Source organism: Rhea americana, unplaced genomic scaffold (genome assembly GCF_003343005.1).
Source record: "Rhea americana isolate MKP2758 unplaced genomic scaffold, rheAme1 scaffold_129, whole genome shotgun sequence".
Lineage (NCBI taxonomy): Eukaryota > Metazoa > Chordata > Aves > Rheiformes > Rheidae > Rhea > Rhea americana.
The window spans coordinates 681929-702368 of record NW_028185361.1 but is presented as its reverse complement, the minus strand read 5'-3'; the positions used below and the strand labels follow the sequence as shown (position 1 = coordinate 702368).

Sequence of the window (20440 nt, the reverse complement as noted above, 5' to 3'; positions counted from 1 at the left end):
TGAGCTTAGCTCACACAGTTGAGAGCTGAGGTCAGACCTTCTAATGCTTTGGCTGTTTGAGCATGATTAGATCAAAATTTAAAAAGGCTATTAAGAAACACTCCCATCTTCACTATTAGCTAATACTGCACTTAGTACTCAGCTGGTACCGCACTGGTAAGAGCAGAAAGTAGCTGCTCACTTTAATGAGTACAGCCTCTACTGCTGACATGTTAGCAGCCACATTACAACTCCTGTAATTGGCCACATCAACCTCTTAAGACAGAATTTAGCATCTGCTTTATGAGTAAGATGTCAAATACAGATGGAGACTCTTCTTACAACCTATCATGACTGACCAATAAAGCCCTACAGTAGAAGAAGGCTCAGAGGAGATGGGCAAGATGCCCCTGGAGCTCAGGAATAACRGATGGTGTGACCCATTAAAGCCAACTTTCTGTGCAACAGCTGTGGTTATCTCAACACAAAGGAGACCAGAGAGTGACCTTTTAGATAAGCAGCTGTATCTGTTGAGTGGATCAATTGGTATAAATGTTTCTCCCTAAGACAGACCAATATGGCTGTGGGGGGTGGGGGAGTAGAAGAGAAGTATATATGTGGCTCAGCCCAACACAGAGCATAAACCCTGAACAACTATTAAAAGAATTTCAAAGACAGCAACAGGCTTGAGCTGGCTTCAATCCATGTATTCTTTCCCAGCAACTAGGGATGCACAGGGTCATGACGGGAACCRTATTACAGATAATAGTAACACGGGATCAAATTGGTATTGAGACTAAACTGTATATTGCAATGGCTATATTTTCCTAAGTGTGTACACCTGTAATATGATTTCAGGATATTGCTGCATCACTCTGCTAAATCCAACATCCCCTGTAACATTATATACCTTCCAAGTAAACTTTTCTGTTATGCATTACACTCCCTGTATGTGGAATATCTAAAAGAACCTGCCCAGAGAATACTGGAATCTAACATCTTTTTGCAACTGTTGGAAGAAAGGAGGAGAAAGACACAGAAATAGAGCATTACTTAGAAAGGCTTCAAAACTCTGTAAATGCACCAGATCAGGAATCAGGTCTCAGCAGCGTGATTTCACTTCACCAGGACAAACTATTCATTTGTAACAGCCCTCCAGCTAGGGAACAGACCAAAGAAAACAATCACTGGATTATTAGGTGACAGATTTATGTAATAAAAGGTACAAATATCTGTCCTAGATGCACTACACAATCACCTGCTTTTGAGCAGAGATATCATAATAGATGAGGCAACTCTTCCAGAAGGAAGGCTGTCTACTGGAACTTAGATTTTTTACAGCTGCTTTTTTTGTTGTATTGTTAKTCATTTCATAGCAAGACATCATAAATGTATACATGTATAAATGTATATAATGCACACATCTACACAAATCTATATTAGCTAATGTAAACAGAGAAATTGATAAAGCATTAATACAAGTCACTTCTAGAATTTTAATTGAAAACTATCAACTTTATTCAGTAGCAATAAATGTAAAGAAATATGCACTAAAGTGGAAGGTTATGAGAAGAGTGGTCCTTACCAAAGCGAAAACTGACGAAAATATTTGACCGGAAGTCTCGGTGGGAGAGAATAATCCACACAATGTAGTGGACTAAACACATTTTCAAGGGTGAGACACAGACATTGAAAGTTTCATTCTTTCCTGTTTCTGAGACCTACTGCATTCCCTTTTTTAGATTTAGGCCATGTTCAGCTATAGTCCTTGACATGATACTTTTAAAGCTATCTATGTGAAAGAATATACCATTCTGAATACAAGTAAGAGTCTACACATATAATGTCACTATGGATGAAATGAAATTGGAGGAACCAGAGCAGGCAACTGACATTCTTGAATGAGGAATCTGGAATAGTTTCCACAGGAAACAGGGAAGAGCACAGCCTGCCTGAGCAGCATTTAAAGATGCTACACGCTCAAATGAACCACAATTCTACTAGTGAACTACCATTCTACTATGGTTCTGCTCCACCTTTACAGATTCTGTCACGATGATGGTTCCTTTGTGTCCAGCTTCTCATTTGACTGCTCTTTGTCTGGAAGAAAAGCGTACTAGTTATGATTCATACTCAATACATTGACACAAACATATTGCTTTGAAAGTACTTGGCACAAGTTATAAAATATTTCTAATTGTTGATAATTGTTCCAAGTATGACAAAATTATCTGTCAGCACCACCGTTTTAAGCAAAAGCGAAATAATTTCACTACCTCTCTATAGCAGAGTTAAGAGGAAAGCACTGTGTTTGCCTCTCATATCAAGAAAAAGTTTGTCAGCCTAGTTCATGTTGCCTCCTATACTGTCCGGCTTAGTTCAAAATGCCTATTCTACCCTTTTTTGAAGAGAATTTTTTTCTGTCAAGTCACTTTGACAAAATACTACTGCCACAGCCTTACCTGATACCTCCATAAATACTATGTCAAAACAGTACCAATAGAATTTAAATTACATATTACACAGAGGTAGAAAGGATTCTCTGTCTTGGGAAGTCAGTCTAAGTTAAGTTACTAAGACTAGTGTCTTTCAGAGCTGCAATGACCACCAGCCTTAGAACAGCAGAATTAGTGGGGTTTTTTTTTCTTCTTATGCCAAGTAATGTTACTGTAAACAAGTATTAAGCAATCCCACCTAAAATCACTTACAACTAAGTTTAAACACGATCAGAGGTCCCACACACAGCAAGCTTTACTCCTTAAACATTACTTTAGGGGGGAGGAACACTTTTGCCTGAAAATTTGAAGTGGCAAAAAACCTAAACTATCCATAAAATCATTTTAGTCTCATGGTGGCTTCCCAAGTTAAACAGCTAGTTTAACTTCAGCAATAAGCTCTTCTGCATAGCTGTTACTAGCTCATCTTTATTTACATATTTCAAAATTCATTTTGCATGAAACTAAACACTGCAGTAGTGGCTCAACAAACAAGACATGTTGGAGACTTGGGGAGTGAGAAGAAAAAAATCAAGTTATTTCACAAAATATGGCATACTAGGAACTGACTTCACTAGCAGAAGTTACAATCTTCTCCAGTAAAGTTTGTTCAGAGTAAATGCACTAGCCCAAATTTAAGATGGCTATTGCTAATGCAAACCTCAAAATACCTGGAGATAACCCCAGAAAGCCAGACAAGCATTTTTTCTGCTATTTTCAAGATGTTCTTATGACTAAGTGAATGAAGGGTATTTACTGTGCTTCTATGTCTTCCTGTAAGGAATAAGCACAGGAATTAACCACCTTCTGACACTTCCACAGCAGGGTTCACCTGCTCATACTAGGCTATCTAGGGGAGTACATCTAGCAGCATAGCGGACAAAATCCTGTTGTGAAAGCACAGGAGACACTTACTCTTCAATTTATGAAGGAAGTCCAAAGGGCTTTTGTTTATCATTGATGCCATTTCCTCTAGATCTTGAGAGAACATCAGCAAAGGTGACAGGGAATGTTTTCTTTCGGAAAAAGATGGTGATATTGGTGATACTGTTTTGAGAAAGTCGTCATCCAAGCAGAATGGTTTTTCTAGAGAAAGTTCACCTCTTTCTGCATTTAGTGTAAGATCTAGCTCTGAGCTAGAACTCAGAGATTCATCTGCAATAAATGTCTGAAGCACTTCCTCTTCATTTCCAGATAGAGTTTTTTTCAGTGTTTCATATCTGCTGAGAACAGACTCCAAGTCTATCTGAGCATCTCCTTTATTTGTTTTGCTACTTGGTAAATACTTGCTGTCCAGTGTATCCAAGTCAGTCTCTGAGCTTACAGATTCATCACGATTTACATTACCAAGTTCTGAGAGATTCTCATGCAAGATCCCAAACTCGGAAGCTTCATGACTTTCAGAATTTGCCATTGGAACTGAATCCCACTGCTGAATTCTATCCACATGGTTATTTAGCAAACAAGGGGAGAACAGTTGTTCTATCCCCAGACCACCTTCAGGATTCCTATCTTGAGTATTCATGCTTTTCTCTACATATGGAGTTGCTTTTGGACTTTCCACAAAAWTTTTGTTCAAAACTGTACCTTCTAACTCCTGTTTCTCAGTTCTCTCACCCTCTGATACTCCCGTTGTTTTCTTAAGTGCAGATCTGTTGATATGATTCATCTTCACCTGCTTTTGAGGTGTAAATTTTATATGGCTTAATTGTGACTCTCCTTCAGAAAGGAAGTCCAAGTCAGACACAGGAGATGAAGAGGTAGAACAGGCTAAGCTAGAGTCAATCTTACTCTGTATTACAGGAGCAGCATCCTCTGGAGCTTCTGTCATCATTATTTCGGATGAGGCTATCTCTATGTCTGATGAGTCCTCAGTCTGAATAGCTTTTCTCCATGAGCTTCTAATTTCAGTAACTAAGTGGTAAAAAATAAGGACAACATTTATTGCTTTCATTTCATCAAATCATCTTTCCCCTCATCTATCACTCTAGAAACACTACCTAAACATCCTCCTTTCTGGATTAGTTAACTGCTTTATACTGTTTAAGCATAGTTTTCCCAACCATTTCTCCCCTGAACAGAAAGGGGAATCCACACTGAAGGGAGATGGGGGTGGAGAGTGGGACGTCTATGACAAGTCAAATTCACAATACGCTGTGACACACCCAGTGAGCTATTAGAAAAACTTACAGCTTCACCAAATACGTTTCTTCCTGTGTGACATATACAGTGTCAATGAACTAGTCACATTTTTATTCAGTCCCTGATTATTAAAAACAGAATTCTAGACTTACGTAGATTTTCCGGAGTTCTGGGAATTTGTTTCCTTGTGATAAATGGGTTAAAAGCGAGTGAGCTAATGAGATCTTCCAGTTCCATTCCTTTTTCTCCACAACTCAGTGGCGAGTGAGATATCACTGCTTTTGCAACCTTAAGAATGTTAGAGAACAGTAAGTTCTGAAAAAGCGTAATTATAACCTCTATTCCTGTTAATTATGGCTCTCAATAAGTCCCATTCTTCAGATGACCTGAGGTGTTCAAAAACTCATGACACTTCTGCAATTTAGAGTAGTGTTTGGGCTCCTGTATCCTACAAGCCTGTGGTATTAAGCTATGAGATTGACAACAATTCTACTTCAACTTCCCTCATCCTCTAGTAATCCATCTTTAAAATAAGAAAAATATACCTAGAATTTGAGACTCCAGTCAAGAACTCCACAGGCATGAAGGCTAGAACTATAACTACATAAATGTGAAAATTYCAGCAGCTGAAAGTTACCACCATTTCAGTGAAAGACAAAACTTAATTTCCAAACCAAGTTGTTGCACAATATATGAAAGCACTTGTAAAAAAAATTCCTTAGTTAAATCTTAGCTAAAACAAAACATAAATCCTTGCTTAAAACTCACAAGGCACCTGCCAAATGTCTTGATTGCAAAATTTCAGAGACAAAAATGACTGCTAACTTATGCAGTGGTTCACAGACTTAAGGTTGAGAGCTGACAGAAGACCTACCTAATTGGTTACAAAAATCACATCTACTAAAAGCAGTGTTCACTTCAAGATCATGTAAGACTGCATAAACTACACAAGCTCCATGCTTTCAGGATCTGCTTCATTGCATAATCTTTCCCTGAAGTTAATAGCAATGATTATAGAAACCTTACAGAAATATCTCTTGATGCCTGCATATTAAAAGAGATAGTTTGTGTCATCTTTTGCCATCTGTTCTCTGAACCTTTAGGCCACTTATGTAACAAATAAACAAAAGAAAATAGATTAAGAAACAACTTTTCCTAACCTCTTCTGACAGCTGTTYTCGGGCTTTCTCCAGAGCGTCTTCTTTTCTGAGAGGACTCTCTCTCTGGATAACATGAGCATCTGTATTCTCCCATGCCTCTACAATGGYAGGCTCATGCTTTCCGTATTTTAAAATATTTGGAGAGACAAGTTGTTCTTTCCAATTGCAAGTTTCAGTATGCAAGTCCTATAAAATAAAAGGGATTATTCAACATTTTAAACTCAAGTGTCAAAACTAGTATGAAGAACTACTATAAAAAATCCAACAAGCAATGGCCTTAGTATTTATATCAATTAAAATATTTCAAAATCTTAAATTCTAACTAAATGTTAGATACAAGGAGGGTCAAAGTATTTTAAGTAGCATATAAGCAGTGCCTAGAAAAGACTACTGTACAGAGCATATGTCATCCGTCCTCTGCAACTGCAGAGGATATGCGTCAGTATTAACAACTGTACATCCAAATTGCCTTTAGGTCACATTTATACCCCTTAATCCGACACAACTGCTAAGAGGTTCATTAAGCTCTAGAAAAGAACACTAAGACAATGGTTTTCACTCCTGATTTCCAATATAACATGTCTACAATGTTTCACTGAACTCCATTTGTTTAAGCAGTCTCTAGTGTAAGCGGTGAAACATCTCAAATGATTCCGGAAGTTCTCTTACAATCTAGGCCTGATCTAGATCTGTAATAAAGTTAAGCTTCAGTCAGTGTMAGAAACATTATTTCCAAATTTAACTTCTTGGGAATGTACGAAACTACTAAAGAATAACCTTTTCAAGTAACTCGTTGCTGTTTTCAGATGCGTTTGTCAACTCCAAAGACGCTGAGGAGAACCTAAAAACAAATAGCTATTTTAGAATCAAACAAAACAAGTGGCATCAAAGTTCTAAAAGACAATTATGTATTGTGTGCCCCGTATCTGTCCGTTACGATTTCCCTCAATTCGTCCCGGTCATCAGAAGGCATATTTACTATAGGGAGAACATGTGACAATTAGAGCAGATTTAGCCCTACTTGTGTATCATTCTCCCAAACTAGCCAGGTTATAATACTTTTCTCTTGACTGCCAGAGAGAAAGGTTTCTGTGACACATTCCTGTAAACAAGTCTTCTGTATTCTGCAGGAAAGATTTCTGTAGACCTTATAACACACTTTTGCTTGGCATTCTTCCTCCAAGTCRCTTCCGGCATCTGAAGCCTATTCATATACGAATTTATTAATCACAGAAAGGTTGAGGTTGGAAGGATCTTGCACACATTATACATATACATATTTATACACACTGATAAAATTCTCCCCCTGCCCCCATCAGCCTTTTCTAGGCTGAGCAACTCTACCAGTCTCTCCTCCTAAGAGATGCTCCTGTCTCTATCATCTTTGTGGACTTTCATTAGGTTCACTCCAGTAGCTCCATCTTTATTGTACTGGGGAGCCAGAACTGGACACAGTACTCGAGATGCAGCCTCACCAGGGCTGAGCAGATGGGATCACCTCCCTTGACCTGCTGACTCACTCTTCCTAAGGCAACCCAGAATACCATTAGCCTTCTTGGCACATTGCTTGCTCATGGTCAACTTGGTGTCCACCAGGATCCTCAGGCACTTCTCTACAGGGGTCCTTTCCACTAYGTCAGCCCCCAGCCTGTACTGGTGCATGGAGTCACCCCTCCCTAGCTACAGGACTCTGTACTTCCCTTTGACTATTCCTGATCCCCTTCTTATCCTTCACATGCTTGGAGATGAGTTGTTCCATCACCTTTCCAGGGATGGAAGTGAGACTGAGCAGCCTGTAGTTCCCTAGTTGCTCCTTCTTACCCTTTTGGAAGGCTGGAAGGACATTTGCTTTCTTGTAGGCCTCTGGCACCTCTCCTGATCACCATGACCTGGCCTTGCAATGACACCGGTTACCTCCCACAGCACTTGCGAATGCACCCCGTGAAAGCCCACACACTTGTACATGCCCAGTTTGAGTGATCCCTAACCTGATCCTCTTTGACCAAGGGAAAGTCTTCCTTCTTCCAGACTTTCTCCCTGGTCTCCAGCATCTGTCCAACCAGAGCGCTGGTCTTAGCAGTAAAGATGAAAGCAAAGATGGCATTCAGTATCTCTGCCTTCTGTGTCCCTGCTTCCATCTTCTGTGTACTTCCTTCTGTTCGAATTTTGCCAGGAGCAGCTTGTGCATCCATGCAGGTCTCCCACCCCCTTTGCTTGACTTTTTAATCAYAGGAAATGCATCATTCTTGAGCATTGAGAAGGTGGTCCTTGAATATCAACCATCTTTCTTGGACCCCTCTTGTTTTGAAGGTCCTATGTCATGAGATTCTTCTAAGCAGGTCTCTGAAGAGGTAACCACTTGGTCACTCAAGCCTGAAATTGGGAAGGTGGTCCTGTATGAATTGCCATATCAGGTAAATGTGATGTGAGCAGAAGATTACTGAAGTATTCTGAGGAGGCTTCAGAGATGTAACATTTATCTCTAACAGGGAAGTTTCTATTATTTCCCTCTCTATTTCTTATTTAAAAAAAACAAACAACTCAAAACATACCTTCTTTCTGTTGTTAGTACTGACTTAACCATCACATTATCCGGTGTCTCATCATCTTCCTCATAACTTGTATCACTAATTGATTCAAAAATATCTAGAAAAGAAATGTCAGTTTTATTATTGCTTCCATTTCCTTAAACTTAGGCTTTCTAAATGACTGATTACTTCTGTAGAGTACTCATGATACTTATTAACACCTCAGGAAAAACAAATACATAAGCTGTGCAGGGAATTCTTAGTCCCTTTGCTCAGGTACCACATTTAGCCATAGATGCCATTCACCACAGCAGCATCTACTTAAAATGCTTCTGAAAACATGTTTTAGAGATGTGCTACTATCTGCTCCTCCCACTCACCTTTTATCATGCAATCCACCTTCCCCCAAACTACAGTCCCAAACCCATGTCATGATTGCCCCCCTCTCCAAACAAGCAGGCATCTCAAATTGGTGAACTTTTGCTTTGTAGAGTTATTTCCCTCATCTCCTGCAAATTGATAGTTACCTTAGTGGATGTACTTATGCTTCAGAGCTTATATCAGTGCCTCAATCCAAAGACAAGACACACTATATACTAGCATTTTACATGTTATCAGAGGTACATGCACCCCACCCACTTCAGGACTCTCTGTAACAATACATGCTGATTTTGGTGCAGATTTCTGGTAAAAAGACAAATTTTGCTACAAAAATTCTTTAACTAATTTTGACTTCTGAGAACATAAATGGCATTCTCTTCTGTAATCATCTCAACAATGCCTGCAAAAATCTAAACCAAATTCAAGATAGCTGAGGTTAACATATTTTAAAAATGATCACCAAGCTAACAAGCAGAAAGTGATGCTAAGCCTTCCTTTGGTAGTAGCTGGGTTCTCAGAACAAGTATCTTATCCACAGAGAAGAAAGTCACAGATAAGTTTCTCTCAAGCCTTCTGATACTAGAGTGTCACAGCATTATTCCACAATGCTTTAATCTTTGTAATTTGTAAGGCAAAGGGCCTTCCACTGTCTATTCTGTAGCCTTTCGTTTGCACCCCCTGCAACCTTCTACCTGCATACATTCAGGTTACTAGGGCAGGGTTTCCATCTTTGTAGCCAAAGGGCTCTTATCCCTATCAAATGCCAACACTTGCTGGTTATGTCACTTCCCCCAAAAGGGACTGCAAATAACATCTGAATCGCCTTTTCTTCCCCACTCCTTTTCTATCCTTGCTTCGTAGCTTCTAGTTTAAAACTCTATGCTACAGACACTAGTGATTTAAATAGCAAGTACTACCTGACAGTATACAAGCACAAGGCTTATAAGTCTATTAACATGTGCAACAGGCTATTTAGGAGAACATCTGCTACACTGGAAAGAGGAAGTCAAAGGAAGATTCTCACCAGTGAGGATACCAGTCATTTCCTTTCCCATCTGACCACTGGAGAAACATTTTCCTTTCTCTTTCCTATTATTCCCCCACCTAAAATAACTTCTGTAGTTAGAATTTATACATCCTCTGGACCCCATGTATAAGTCTTTGTACACGGAAACAAAGGATGTAGAATCAAGGTTATGTGGAACATCAAATACTAAACAGCACCAGTATTATCTTTTGCATTATCAAAAGCTTCAGAGAAACAGTTTTTACCATGTCATATTTCAAAGTAAGACTATTCTGACAAGCAATCATTCATCACTAGATTATCAAAAGTTTATCAAAGAAATTTGCAAACACGAGCAGGGAGTCTTCTGGACTCCAAGGAAGTTCTAAGAATGGTGGGGCCAAGAGAAGTTTCTCAAGTTCACCAACCTGAAACCGATACTGGATGTTGACAGAAGACACTATTCTCATAAGCTTCTTCTGATGCAGGAAGAAAAGAAAGGGGTGCCATGGGCGGTAACAAATCAAGTTCCTTTCAGCAAAAAAAGAAGTCATAAGAAAGCTAAAAAAAAAGACTGCTCATCAACAGCAATTAACAGACAGCTATTTGCATCAGCATTTCCACTTACTAGCAATCAGACTCAGCACCAAACCTTTGCTCTCTGCTGCCTATGTAGGTAAAGTTACAACCTTTGATCCTGATCAGTACCAGTGAGAGTGTTAGAAGGAAAGTTATTGTCTATTCATCAAGAATATCATTTTAGAAGAGGAAAAACTCAGTCATAAGTATCTGAGTTTTTCCAGATGCTATCAGTTTCACAGGATGGAAAAAATCCATGAGTTCTTATGTTGATTCACTATCATGACAAGATGGTTCTGCCTCCCATCAAATTCAGGCATTAACTGTCATTAAGATGAACGTATCTTCAAGAGAAACTACTGACTTAAAGCAATTTCTATTACATTATGCTTAAGATACATTATCTGAAGATTTAAACACAAAGATGCACAAGCTAGTGTGTTCCATTGCAGGTACATTCTCTCAGATTCACCATTCCATTTCCCAGAATTAGATTACATAAATACTACTTACTGGATTCTGATCTGTAGTTAAACAAAAAGGAGAGTGACCAACATAGGTTTTCCACTTCACTTGCCATTCCTTTTGTATTTCAGCAGCAGATTCACTGACTGACACAGAATGTTCTTGCTCTATTTTTTGGCTGCAACGTAAGAGCAAAAAAAATGAACAATGAATACGAACACATTCTTGGCAGAAAAAACATTCCTGCAGACAGATGGAAAACATTTGTGTTCCCTTTATGCTGAGAAACCTTAAGGATTTAATAACTTATTTGTGCATGTGGTAACAGACTAACTGAAATTCAAAATCTTAAAAAGAAAAAAAGAAAACCCACTGCTTTGGTTATCTTTGTGTTTCTTAGAGTAAAAATGGGAAGAGCTATACTAACACACATACAAGCCATGAAATACAGGCTTAAGCTTTCCTTAAACAGATCTCAGACTCAGGTCTAAAAGTCTCAGATTTGATTAATACACCAGAAAAACAGGATCAGCTAGCAAGCCCTGTCCTATCAAAGCCCAAAATATTCATGAAATGTCATGAAACAAGGGCAAAAAGCTAAAGCTGTTAGCTTTGAGAGTTTAAAAGTTTAGAGAAAACTTTTAAGTTGAAAGTTATCTAAATGTATAACCAAGACAAATGTGAATTTCTCATATGCAAAGTAAAGACTGGATTAGCAAGTTCTCAGTATAAATAACAATTTCAGAAACAGCTCTAAGACAGGAAGGTATGATCCTCAGACTAAAGAATAAGGAACTCCAGAAAATTACCTCTTTGTTTTCAAATCCCGCAGTATTTTGTTTTGGAATTCAGTCTTATTCTCAATATCCTGAAGATACGGTCTTAATTCAAGTTGATGGGCTTCATTTCTGAAGATCTTCAGGGCTTCATTTAACAACTTAATGACTGTTAAGAAATTCAGTTTTTCCGCTTCATGTATGTCTCCTATGCCCAACTTCAAGTGTTTCAAACAAGAGAAAAATGAATCAGCAAATGGATACAATGGCTCTGCATCAGACAGTTATAATTTCTATCTTTAGCAAAGGGGCAAAGTCTCGTTTGATGTTTCGATTCACTTCCTGACTGCTTCTTTTTCAAAAGAAATTCCAGATACTAACCTCAGCTTTCATATTCCAGATTAGTATCAGCTACTTGAAAGCAGGCTATAAATGATATGGAATAACCTCGCTTCAGCTAACTAGGTAGTTTATTTAACCACTGCTCCAAAATGGTACAGGTCTAAACAGCACCATATACTACATGCCAGGAACAAAAACCCATTAAGAGCAAAAGTCAAACTGACCAACCTAGTTTTAACATCTGATCAACAAAAACTGAAGCACTGATAAAAAAAACAAACTTATCCAGACAGTTGCTGAATTCCAAGCTTTAAAAAAAGCTCATAGTAGAAACAACTGAGACATCACAGGAGCATAATCATAACAAACTTCTAACTATATCTAACATGTTAAATACACCTTCCATCTTTGAGTAATCATTTCTTATTTTATCATCTGTGAAGTAAAACTAACCACCTCTCCAACATCTTTTCTTCTTTTAAACTAACTACAGTCCTGGATATGATTAGTCTGAGGAATTAGAAAAAAAAATATGTAGTTCAGCATGAATGACAAAAATGATTTACCTTATATGTCTCACTCTCGATTTTCTCAGTCAACACCTGTGGAATACTGACATCAACATTAGTTCCATCTAAAGTGTACTGGTCAGTACGACCTTCAAGAACAGAATTTACAAACTCCTTTTCCTTTTCCAAAGATGCAAGGGTATCCATTATAAACGTCCACATACCACGGATCTTAATGAGCAAGAAGGACAAAAATGTGGTTAGATGTTTGTCATAGCACCTAAGATGGTAGAGTATTGAAGCATAAAGATAAGTGAAAAGAACTAATATAGTCACAGGTAGAGAAGCAAAAGTACCAGTATCTGAGTGTCAGTGCTGGAGAAATGTTAAAGGAAATAGTAATCTGCATAAAAATGCTCACCTTTTGAATTCTCTCATTTTTGTCAATTTTGCTTTGGTCATTTTGTTTCATCCTACATGGACATGCCAAAAAAAAAGTTCAAGTAAACTACAATGAAACTACAGCATTTCACAGAACTCTAAGAAATTGATTTTGTAAACAGTAACCTAGTTACAAGGAAAAATACTCACTTCGAAAACTGCATCTGCATGTCTTCATATTCAATTCTTAGCTGCATTATCTCTTTAATTAGCAACCTAGAAAGAGAAGTAACAGGCACAGCACAGGTGTTTTTTTCAATCTAAGCCTTTACTCTAGTCTCAGAATTCCCTGCTAACTGTGCAACATCTAAATTTCTTTTTAGAAAACTACAGCCACTAATATCCAGAATACTGAAGTACAAATGACTGCGATAGCCGAAGAGTTCAGCCCTCAAATGCCTGAGACCTGCTTTTAATCATTTGTAAACATTTAAAAATAAAGTGGCTTGATTTTCAGAAATACTGGATGCCCAAGTTACACCTAGTTCTAAAGGATTTTCAGAGTTCTGATGTCTTAAGAGTCGGGGGAAAAATACGTTTTTTTGTGTGTCCTTTTTATTTATTTATTTATTTTTAAGGTATCAGTCAGAGGCAAAGCAAAGCCATTAATGCTTCCCAGTCAGGGACAGGGGAGACAGGTCACAGAAATCACAGATTTATAGGAAAGTCTAGAAGACTGTTCTCTGGAGATCATCTGGTCCAAGCTTCCATTGAAAGCAGAGCCTTCAATTAGGTTATCCATATCCTGTCAAGTCACATCTTGAACGCTTCCAGTAAGGAAGATTCCACCACTTCTCTGGGCAATCTATTACACTGTCTGATTGAAGAAATATATATTTTTTTTAATGCAGATTTTTTTACTGAAGTGTCTCATACCCATTGCCTCTTGCACTGTCAGCATGCATGCTTGTGAAGACAGTAGCTCTATCTTCTCTGCCTTTTCAGTACTGGAAGATTGGGGTCAGATCCCACCCACACCCCAAGCTTTGTCTTCTTTAAAGAAGCTCAATCTCTTCAACTTTCATCATGCATCAAGTTGAGCAATCCTCTAATCATGCTGGCTGCCCTCTGCTGAATCTTTCTGCACTTTCAGTGCTTCTCTTCAACATGGTGGGGTGGGCAGGGAAAGGTATGGGGGAAACTAGAACCGARCACAATGTTCTAGGTGTCACTTAAATAGCACCTGGTAAAGTAAAATAAACACATCCATTGATCTGCCGGCTTACGTTCCTGTTCATACAGCCGAGGATACAGCTGGTCTTTTTGCTGCCAGGGCACACTGCTGGTTCATGCTCAGACTCTCACTACAGTTTTTCAGCAGAGCTGCTCCTCAAACGGTCAGTCCACAGCCTGTGTTGCTGCCTGGAATTATTCCAGGACTTTATACTCATCTTTGTTAAATGTAATACAATTCCTGTTGGCCTAATCTTCCAGCCCATTAMGGTCTCTCCGTAAGACAGTATTTCCTTCCAGTATATTTACTTTCCTCCTAGTTTAGAATTATCTGAGAGTTTGGCAAGTGTGCATTCAATCCTGACATCTAGATCTCAAAGATACTAAGTAGTACCGGATCCAGTATCAACCCTAGAAAAACTCCACTCATCATTGTTTTAACCAGTTAACCATCATCTTGTACTCCAGCTCTCCAGTTTATCTAACTAGCCTATTCGGGGGATGTTTAAGGAGATCATGTCAAGTATCATGGTAGGTTATAAAAGGTAGTTTATGTCCACATCGAACCCTCATTCACTTCACAAGCTTTTTTCATCATACAAGCTGATTAGGCTGGTCAAGTACAAATTTACTCTTGGTAAACTCGCATTGATTTCCACTGCCCCCCCATAACCTTCTTGACCTTCACACATCTATAAATAGCCTCCATAAGAGCTTGTACCATAGTCTTCTCAGAGACCAAAGTGACACTGACTGGTCTGTACTTTCCCAGAGCTTCCTTTTTGCAGGCAGGCATAACCATCCTTTTCCAATCATTTAAGACTTCCCCTGATAACTTCCCAAAGACAACAGAGAAGTTTCGCAGTGATGTCAGACAGCTCTCTTAGCACCTTTGTATGCATCCCATCAGGTACCAAGAATTTGTATGTGTCCAGTTTGTACAGATGGAACCAACTTGACTCCTCTACTATCAGTAGTTCATGACTTCTACCTGGCATAGAGGCTTGGGAGATGACACTACCCATGAAAACTGAAGCAAAAGAAAATTGAGTACCTCAGCCTTTCTGGGACACGCGTAATTAACTTGCCACTCCGTAAGAAGCAGACCTAAATTCTCTCTCCCTGTACTACCATATGCCACAAACTTAACTACAGCTGACTTTTGCCTTCCTAGCCATACCACTGCAAAGCCAAGCAATGTTTCTGTATTCCTCTTTCAGAGTCGTTCCCTACTTCCATCTCATGTATGCCTCTTTTTGGCTTTTAAGCTGAATTGGTATCTCACTGTTTTAACCAGGCTGTTTTCCTGTGACACCTGTTCCTTCTTCCTCTTAGGTGATGCTTCAATCTCATACTTTGACATGGCTGTCTCTGAAAGTCACTCAGCATTTCTGAACTCCTCTGCCTTCTACAGAATCTCTGCAGCCAGAGATCCCTTTGACAGTAAGATCTCCGCATAAGTTTCTCATATTTTTAAGCAATAAGTACAGAACAGATCACTCCTGGAGAGCACACACAGCGATTGCAACAAGTAACCATTCTTGACAGTCTCCAGAAGTTTCCTAGGCTGCTTGTGCACTGATATGTTGCTTTCCCAGCAACTATCAGGTCAGCTGAAGGCCTCTATGAGAACCAGTGCTTGCAGGCCTAAAGCTTCTTTGAAGGCTTCTTCAATTTTTCCTGTCAGGGTAGTGCACAGCAGATGCCCTCCATGAGGCTTCTCTTAATGGTAACCCTCTGATTATTTTCATGCCACCCAAAGGCATGAAACCAACCTGTCCTCTTATGCATATTTAGAGCAATGCACTCACACTGCTTTAATTACAGCAGCATTCCTCCTCTTCTATCCTTTCCTGGACAGCTTGTAACCAATCACTACAGTACTTGTCATGTGAAGTATCTCACCCAGCTTCCATAAATCCCAGTACTACAGAACTCTATCCCTGCAAACAAAGTTTTGATTCTTCTTGTTTCCCAGATCACAAATGTTTTCCCATATGCAAGAGTAAAGAAGGAAAAGCACAGTTCTAGTGAAATAATTAAGGATTAAGCAAGGAGAATTAAAAATGCATCCCAGCTTGATAAAGCAGAGACCAAATACATCGAGACAGTCAGCTATTTTCTAAGACATGACACTTCAAATATTAGGAAATCATATTGCTATACACGTGGAACTCCTTGATCACTTTTAACACCTTAGCAATTACATCTTTCCAACACATCATCTCCCAACACAACTGATTTCTTTACACTGCATTGCTTTACAGAGGGCCTTCCACACAGCAGAAGGGTCAGTTAAGGGAGGTAAAGGGAGGAAATGAAGGGAGAAGATCTCAAAGCACCTTAAAAGGTAAAAGAGAATTTCTATGAAAATAAACCTCCTAAGAAAATAAACCACATCTAAAATGCATTACTTACTGTGCTTTTTTCTTATATTCTTGAATTATAAAATTTTCCTTTTGAATAATTTGCAGAAGTTTATTATATGCCACTCTGCATCTTGCTTTTGCCTTGTACAGATCCTCATGTCCTAAGCCTGCAGCTTCAGCAAAAGGTATACCAGTGCCTAAATGAAAGTTAGTATTTTTATTACAGAATTCACTTCTACCAAATTAGACAGCTTTCCCATCTGTCTAGTTTTAAAAGACTCACAAATAATGACTCCCATTTTATCTGGACTAAACTTAAGCATGCAATGTACTGTCTTCTCTACTAATTCTTTTCTGTTGTGTATGTTTTCCTTTCMTCACTCTCATCCCTTTTCCCCACTTCATTATGTCACCAAACACTACAGAATTCCTAGAACAGATAGTTCTCATCTTTGAGTATTCCTAAAATGGCAAGAAACACCACAGGATGAAAAACTGCTTTTGGACCAAAACATTGCTACTTTGTGTGCATATATGTCACTACACCATTACACACACAAACTTTCTAGAAGCAAGAGCCATAAAGCAAGAGAAAGCAAAACAATCTGCGTTGTGTATCAGCAGTAGCTCTGTTTAAGTGTACTGACTTATCCCACAAGAGATCTGGAACTGAGCATCCAACTCACGCCTACTTAAAGATCTTGACATTCATTAAAGTCTTAACAGAGTCACCATCAAATATTACAAGTCAAGTATTTTTATTGTTTGGTAACACTTACCTACAGAGTTCACTTTCATGTCCTGAATCACTACATATCTTGCAAACTGATACATTAGATGAATAAATTTAGGACCACCAGGAAAAAGAAATAAAGATGTCACGATTTGGGGAAAACTGCTTCCACATTCATCCTAAAAAAAAATTGATTTTAACACAAAATTAATCCAAGAAATAATGCCTAAGCAGAGCTACCAAATATCAAAACACTGCACATATGCTTACTAGCAAGCCTGATGAGAAGCTGAACTACTTTGCTAACATGATGACAACCACTGCAGTCAAAGGAGGAAACTAAAGCCTTCTGGATATTCCTCACCACAACCCCCTCCCATCTTCTGTATACGGAACGGACAACAGTTTCAAGACAACTGTAATCAGTTTGAGGTGTTAAACATATTCTGCTCTTCTCAATCCTAATAGGTAACCCCTATCTTTGGAAAAAGCATTCAAGTTTTCTTTCACATTCTCTGTTGATGTCATTAATAGACATACTAGGTTCCACTTCTGCCTTACTCAAAAAACTTGCAGTGTTGGCAACCACCTTGTCTGTTATTACTCAGAAATAAAGGTGCTTCATTACATATAAATTGCACTTCTAGTACTGTCATCAAAACATATGCATTATGTGAAGGACACACAAGGACTGATAACTCCACCAACTAATTTTGCTCTGCTTGTTTTCCTTAGCTCACCTTAAACTATAGTCTCTTTCCCCATACATAAAGCCTAATGTTAAAAGCTTTTCACGTATCTGAAGCAACTACTACAACTATCACAATAAACAATCTCAGGCAACTTAAGCTAACACCTCTGCAGGTGAAACAAATCACTCATCTGTAAGGAACCTATTACAAACTTCTGTTTAATCTTATATACTCCAGATCCAACCCAGTCCATCCAAGATTAAGGATTAAGTCATCTGAACTTCACCATACCACAACTCTCTCTTCAAAAAGGTTTAAGACAAACTACATGAAGTAAGATTCTTAAAACTAAATTCTTTGGTAGAAAAACCTTACCTAAAAATCTATAGCACCACATGTTCTCTCAAGAGAAGAATAAAGTCACAGAAACCACCAGAATACTGATTTTCATTCTTCATCATACTTACTGCAATCTCTTTTAGCCAGATACAGCATCGTTTCCTAAATTCAAGATCTGCTTTTTTGTCTGCTGGAAAGGAACAGTCTCTTCCCATTTAAGAGGAAACAAAAGAAAAAGCAATTTCAAAAATTCAGATAGTCCATTATAAAATTAACCAATCTAAGAACTAGAGTAAAACAAAAAGATTTTAATAATACCTCCTAGAAGAGGCAGAGAATGAAGGTTTACAACCTACACCCAGAACATCTAGAAGGCTGTTAAATTATAACATTTTCCTGCCACAGCATGTTGACTGTAGACTCTTTCAGATTTGTCTGCAGTTCTTTTAAACTCAAGGAAAAGAAAGGGAAAAATAACAACAGTCTGAGGGCTGAAGCTTTTCATATCAAGGGTCTCTTTTTTTTTTTTTTTAATATGTAAGTTAAAACAGTTCAGCTACATAAGAAAAACACTAATGAAGACGCGTTTTTTTTTTGTCATATGGACTATTATGGCATCAATCTATAGTAAAAATTTTCTAATATTCAGTCATGGAAAAGAATGGGAGAGAGCGACTACTTTGCAAATTAAAAAGTTTTTACTTAACTGGACAATTAGACCTACTTTTAGAAAACACTTTAATTAAGGCAAGTTGTTCTGGCAGATCTCAGAATTGTGACCAAGGGAGAAGTTCTTCAAAAGACAAGTTTTTCAAAAGACAGACCACTTTTTCCTAAACAATCCATAAGCCACTCTTGATCATATTCACAGTGTTATTACTAACTGCACAAGCCCAATGCTTACCTGAACATTTCTCCTACACGTGACGGATTCAGCTTAGTGAACAAGAAGAGTGCAACAATACCAAAAGCGACGTTGTTCGGAGCATCAAACATGTCCCTAGAAAACAAACAACTACATCATGAACAGACGAGCAACCAACTTCACACAGCATTTTTACTGATCACTTAAGAACATAGTGTTATTTAAGAAGTGCTGCAAATCACACATTATCTAAAATATTTTTGCACGGTTAAAATATACATTCTCCAGCCTACAGAACGAGGTTGAGGTGGTTATAGTGGGCACGTTTTGCCCGAAACAAGTTTGGCGCCAACCCGCCCCTTTGTTCCGTGCGGCTGGGCAGGATGCGCCAGTCAGGCGGTAGGAGTTACTTTTGATTCTGGTTCCTCAGAAGCAGTGCGGAGCATTTACGCAGTTCAGGGCTTTCCTACGCGCAGACTCCCGAGCACGCAGGAAGGCGCCAGATTTGCTCCTTCTCACCGTAAAGCGAAGAGGCCAAACCTCACCACCGAGGCAACCCCCACTACCCCGGCCGCGAGCGAGCGGCCCTCCTGGGCGGAGACCCGCCGCCTCAGGCGCAGCGCTGCACGCCGGGCCCCTCGGCCCCCCTCCCGGCTCCCCCCGCCGGGCGCTTACACTCCCAGCTGGCAGCTGCTGCCGATCAACCCACAGGCGACCTCCGGGTTGAAGCCCAGGGCCAGGAGGTAGAGCCAGAGATGCTCCTTCTCCCACTCCGTGCTCAGCAGAGACATCATGGCGCCAACCCGGGCCTCCACACCCTCAGCCGAGATGAAGTGACGGCCGCCGCCGCCGCGCCCAGGCGCGCGCGCCGCCACGCGCCTAATTAACGGTCGCCAGCAGCCCCCCCCGCCCCGCGCCCTGATTGGCCGAACGCGAGGCGCCCGCCAACGGCTGGCGCGGCGGCTGCTGGGAGATGTAGTCCGCGGACGCCGCGGTGGCTCACGGGAGCTGCCGGGGGGGAGGGGGGGCTCGGCTCCGCCCCCTTTTAACGGCTCACAGGGCGGTAGCGGCGGGTTGTGGTAGTTGTGCGTGGCGCTTCGGGGGCGGTTTTGTAGGTGTTTGCTGGGCCTTAATTGGCTGCTCGCACGGACCTAAGCCTTCAGTCTGGCTTTTCTGTTTTCGTTCCCCCTAGTTAAGCCACAGCTGGGCTATAACCCGGCTTTCGGGCATGGTAGTGAGTATCTGCCCTTTGGAGATATTGAGATAGCAATTGGGGAAGGCCCTTAGCGATCTGACCTAATAAATCTCACTTTCAGCAGCAATTTGGACAAGATGACCCCCAGGTGGCTCTTCCCGTTAAATTATTTTATAGTCTGATTGCAAATGTTAATGTGAAAGAAAAGGAAAAAACAAAAGTTTGTGTAATTTGAACTTTTATTTCAAGGCATTTTCAGTGACTAGATCTT

General features: G+C 39.7%; 1 protein-coding gene and 1 non-coding gene across 2 annotated transcripts; both read right to left on the bottom strand.

The window, feature by feature from the left end:
* Positions 1–1171: 1171 nt before the first annotated feature.
* On the bottom strand, positions 1172–19816 carry HAUS6 (HAUS augmin like complex subunit 6). The gene is made up of 17 exons (XM_085326226.1): positions 19650–19816; positions 19014–19109; positions 18238–18316; positions 17125–17257; positions 16395–16542; positions 12954–13019; positions 12784–12835; positions 12420–12593; positions 11545–11729; positions 10784–10913; positions 10120–10222; positions 8329–8422; positions 6554–6617; positions 5777–5962; positions 4769–4904; positions 3390–4388; positions 1172–2079 (listed from the first exon to the last, which is right to left on the bottom strand). The coding sequence occupies exons 1-17, from the start codon at positions 19766–19768 to the stop codon at positions 2030–2032; spliced, it is 2814 nt and encodes a 937-aa protein (XP_085182352.1). The 5' UTR covers positions 19769–19816; the 3' UTR covers positions 1172–2029.
* On the bottom strand, positions 6686–6815 carry LOC146600054 (small Cajal body-specific RNA 8). The gene has a single exon (XR_014898377.1).
* Positions 19817–20440: the final 624 nt, after the last annotated feature.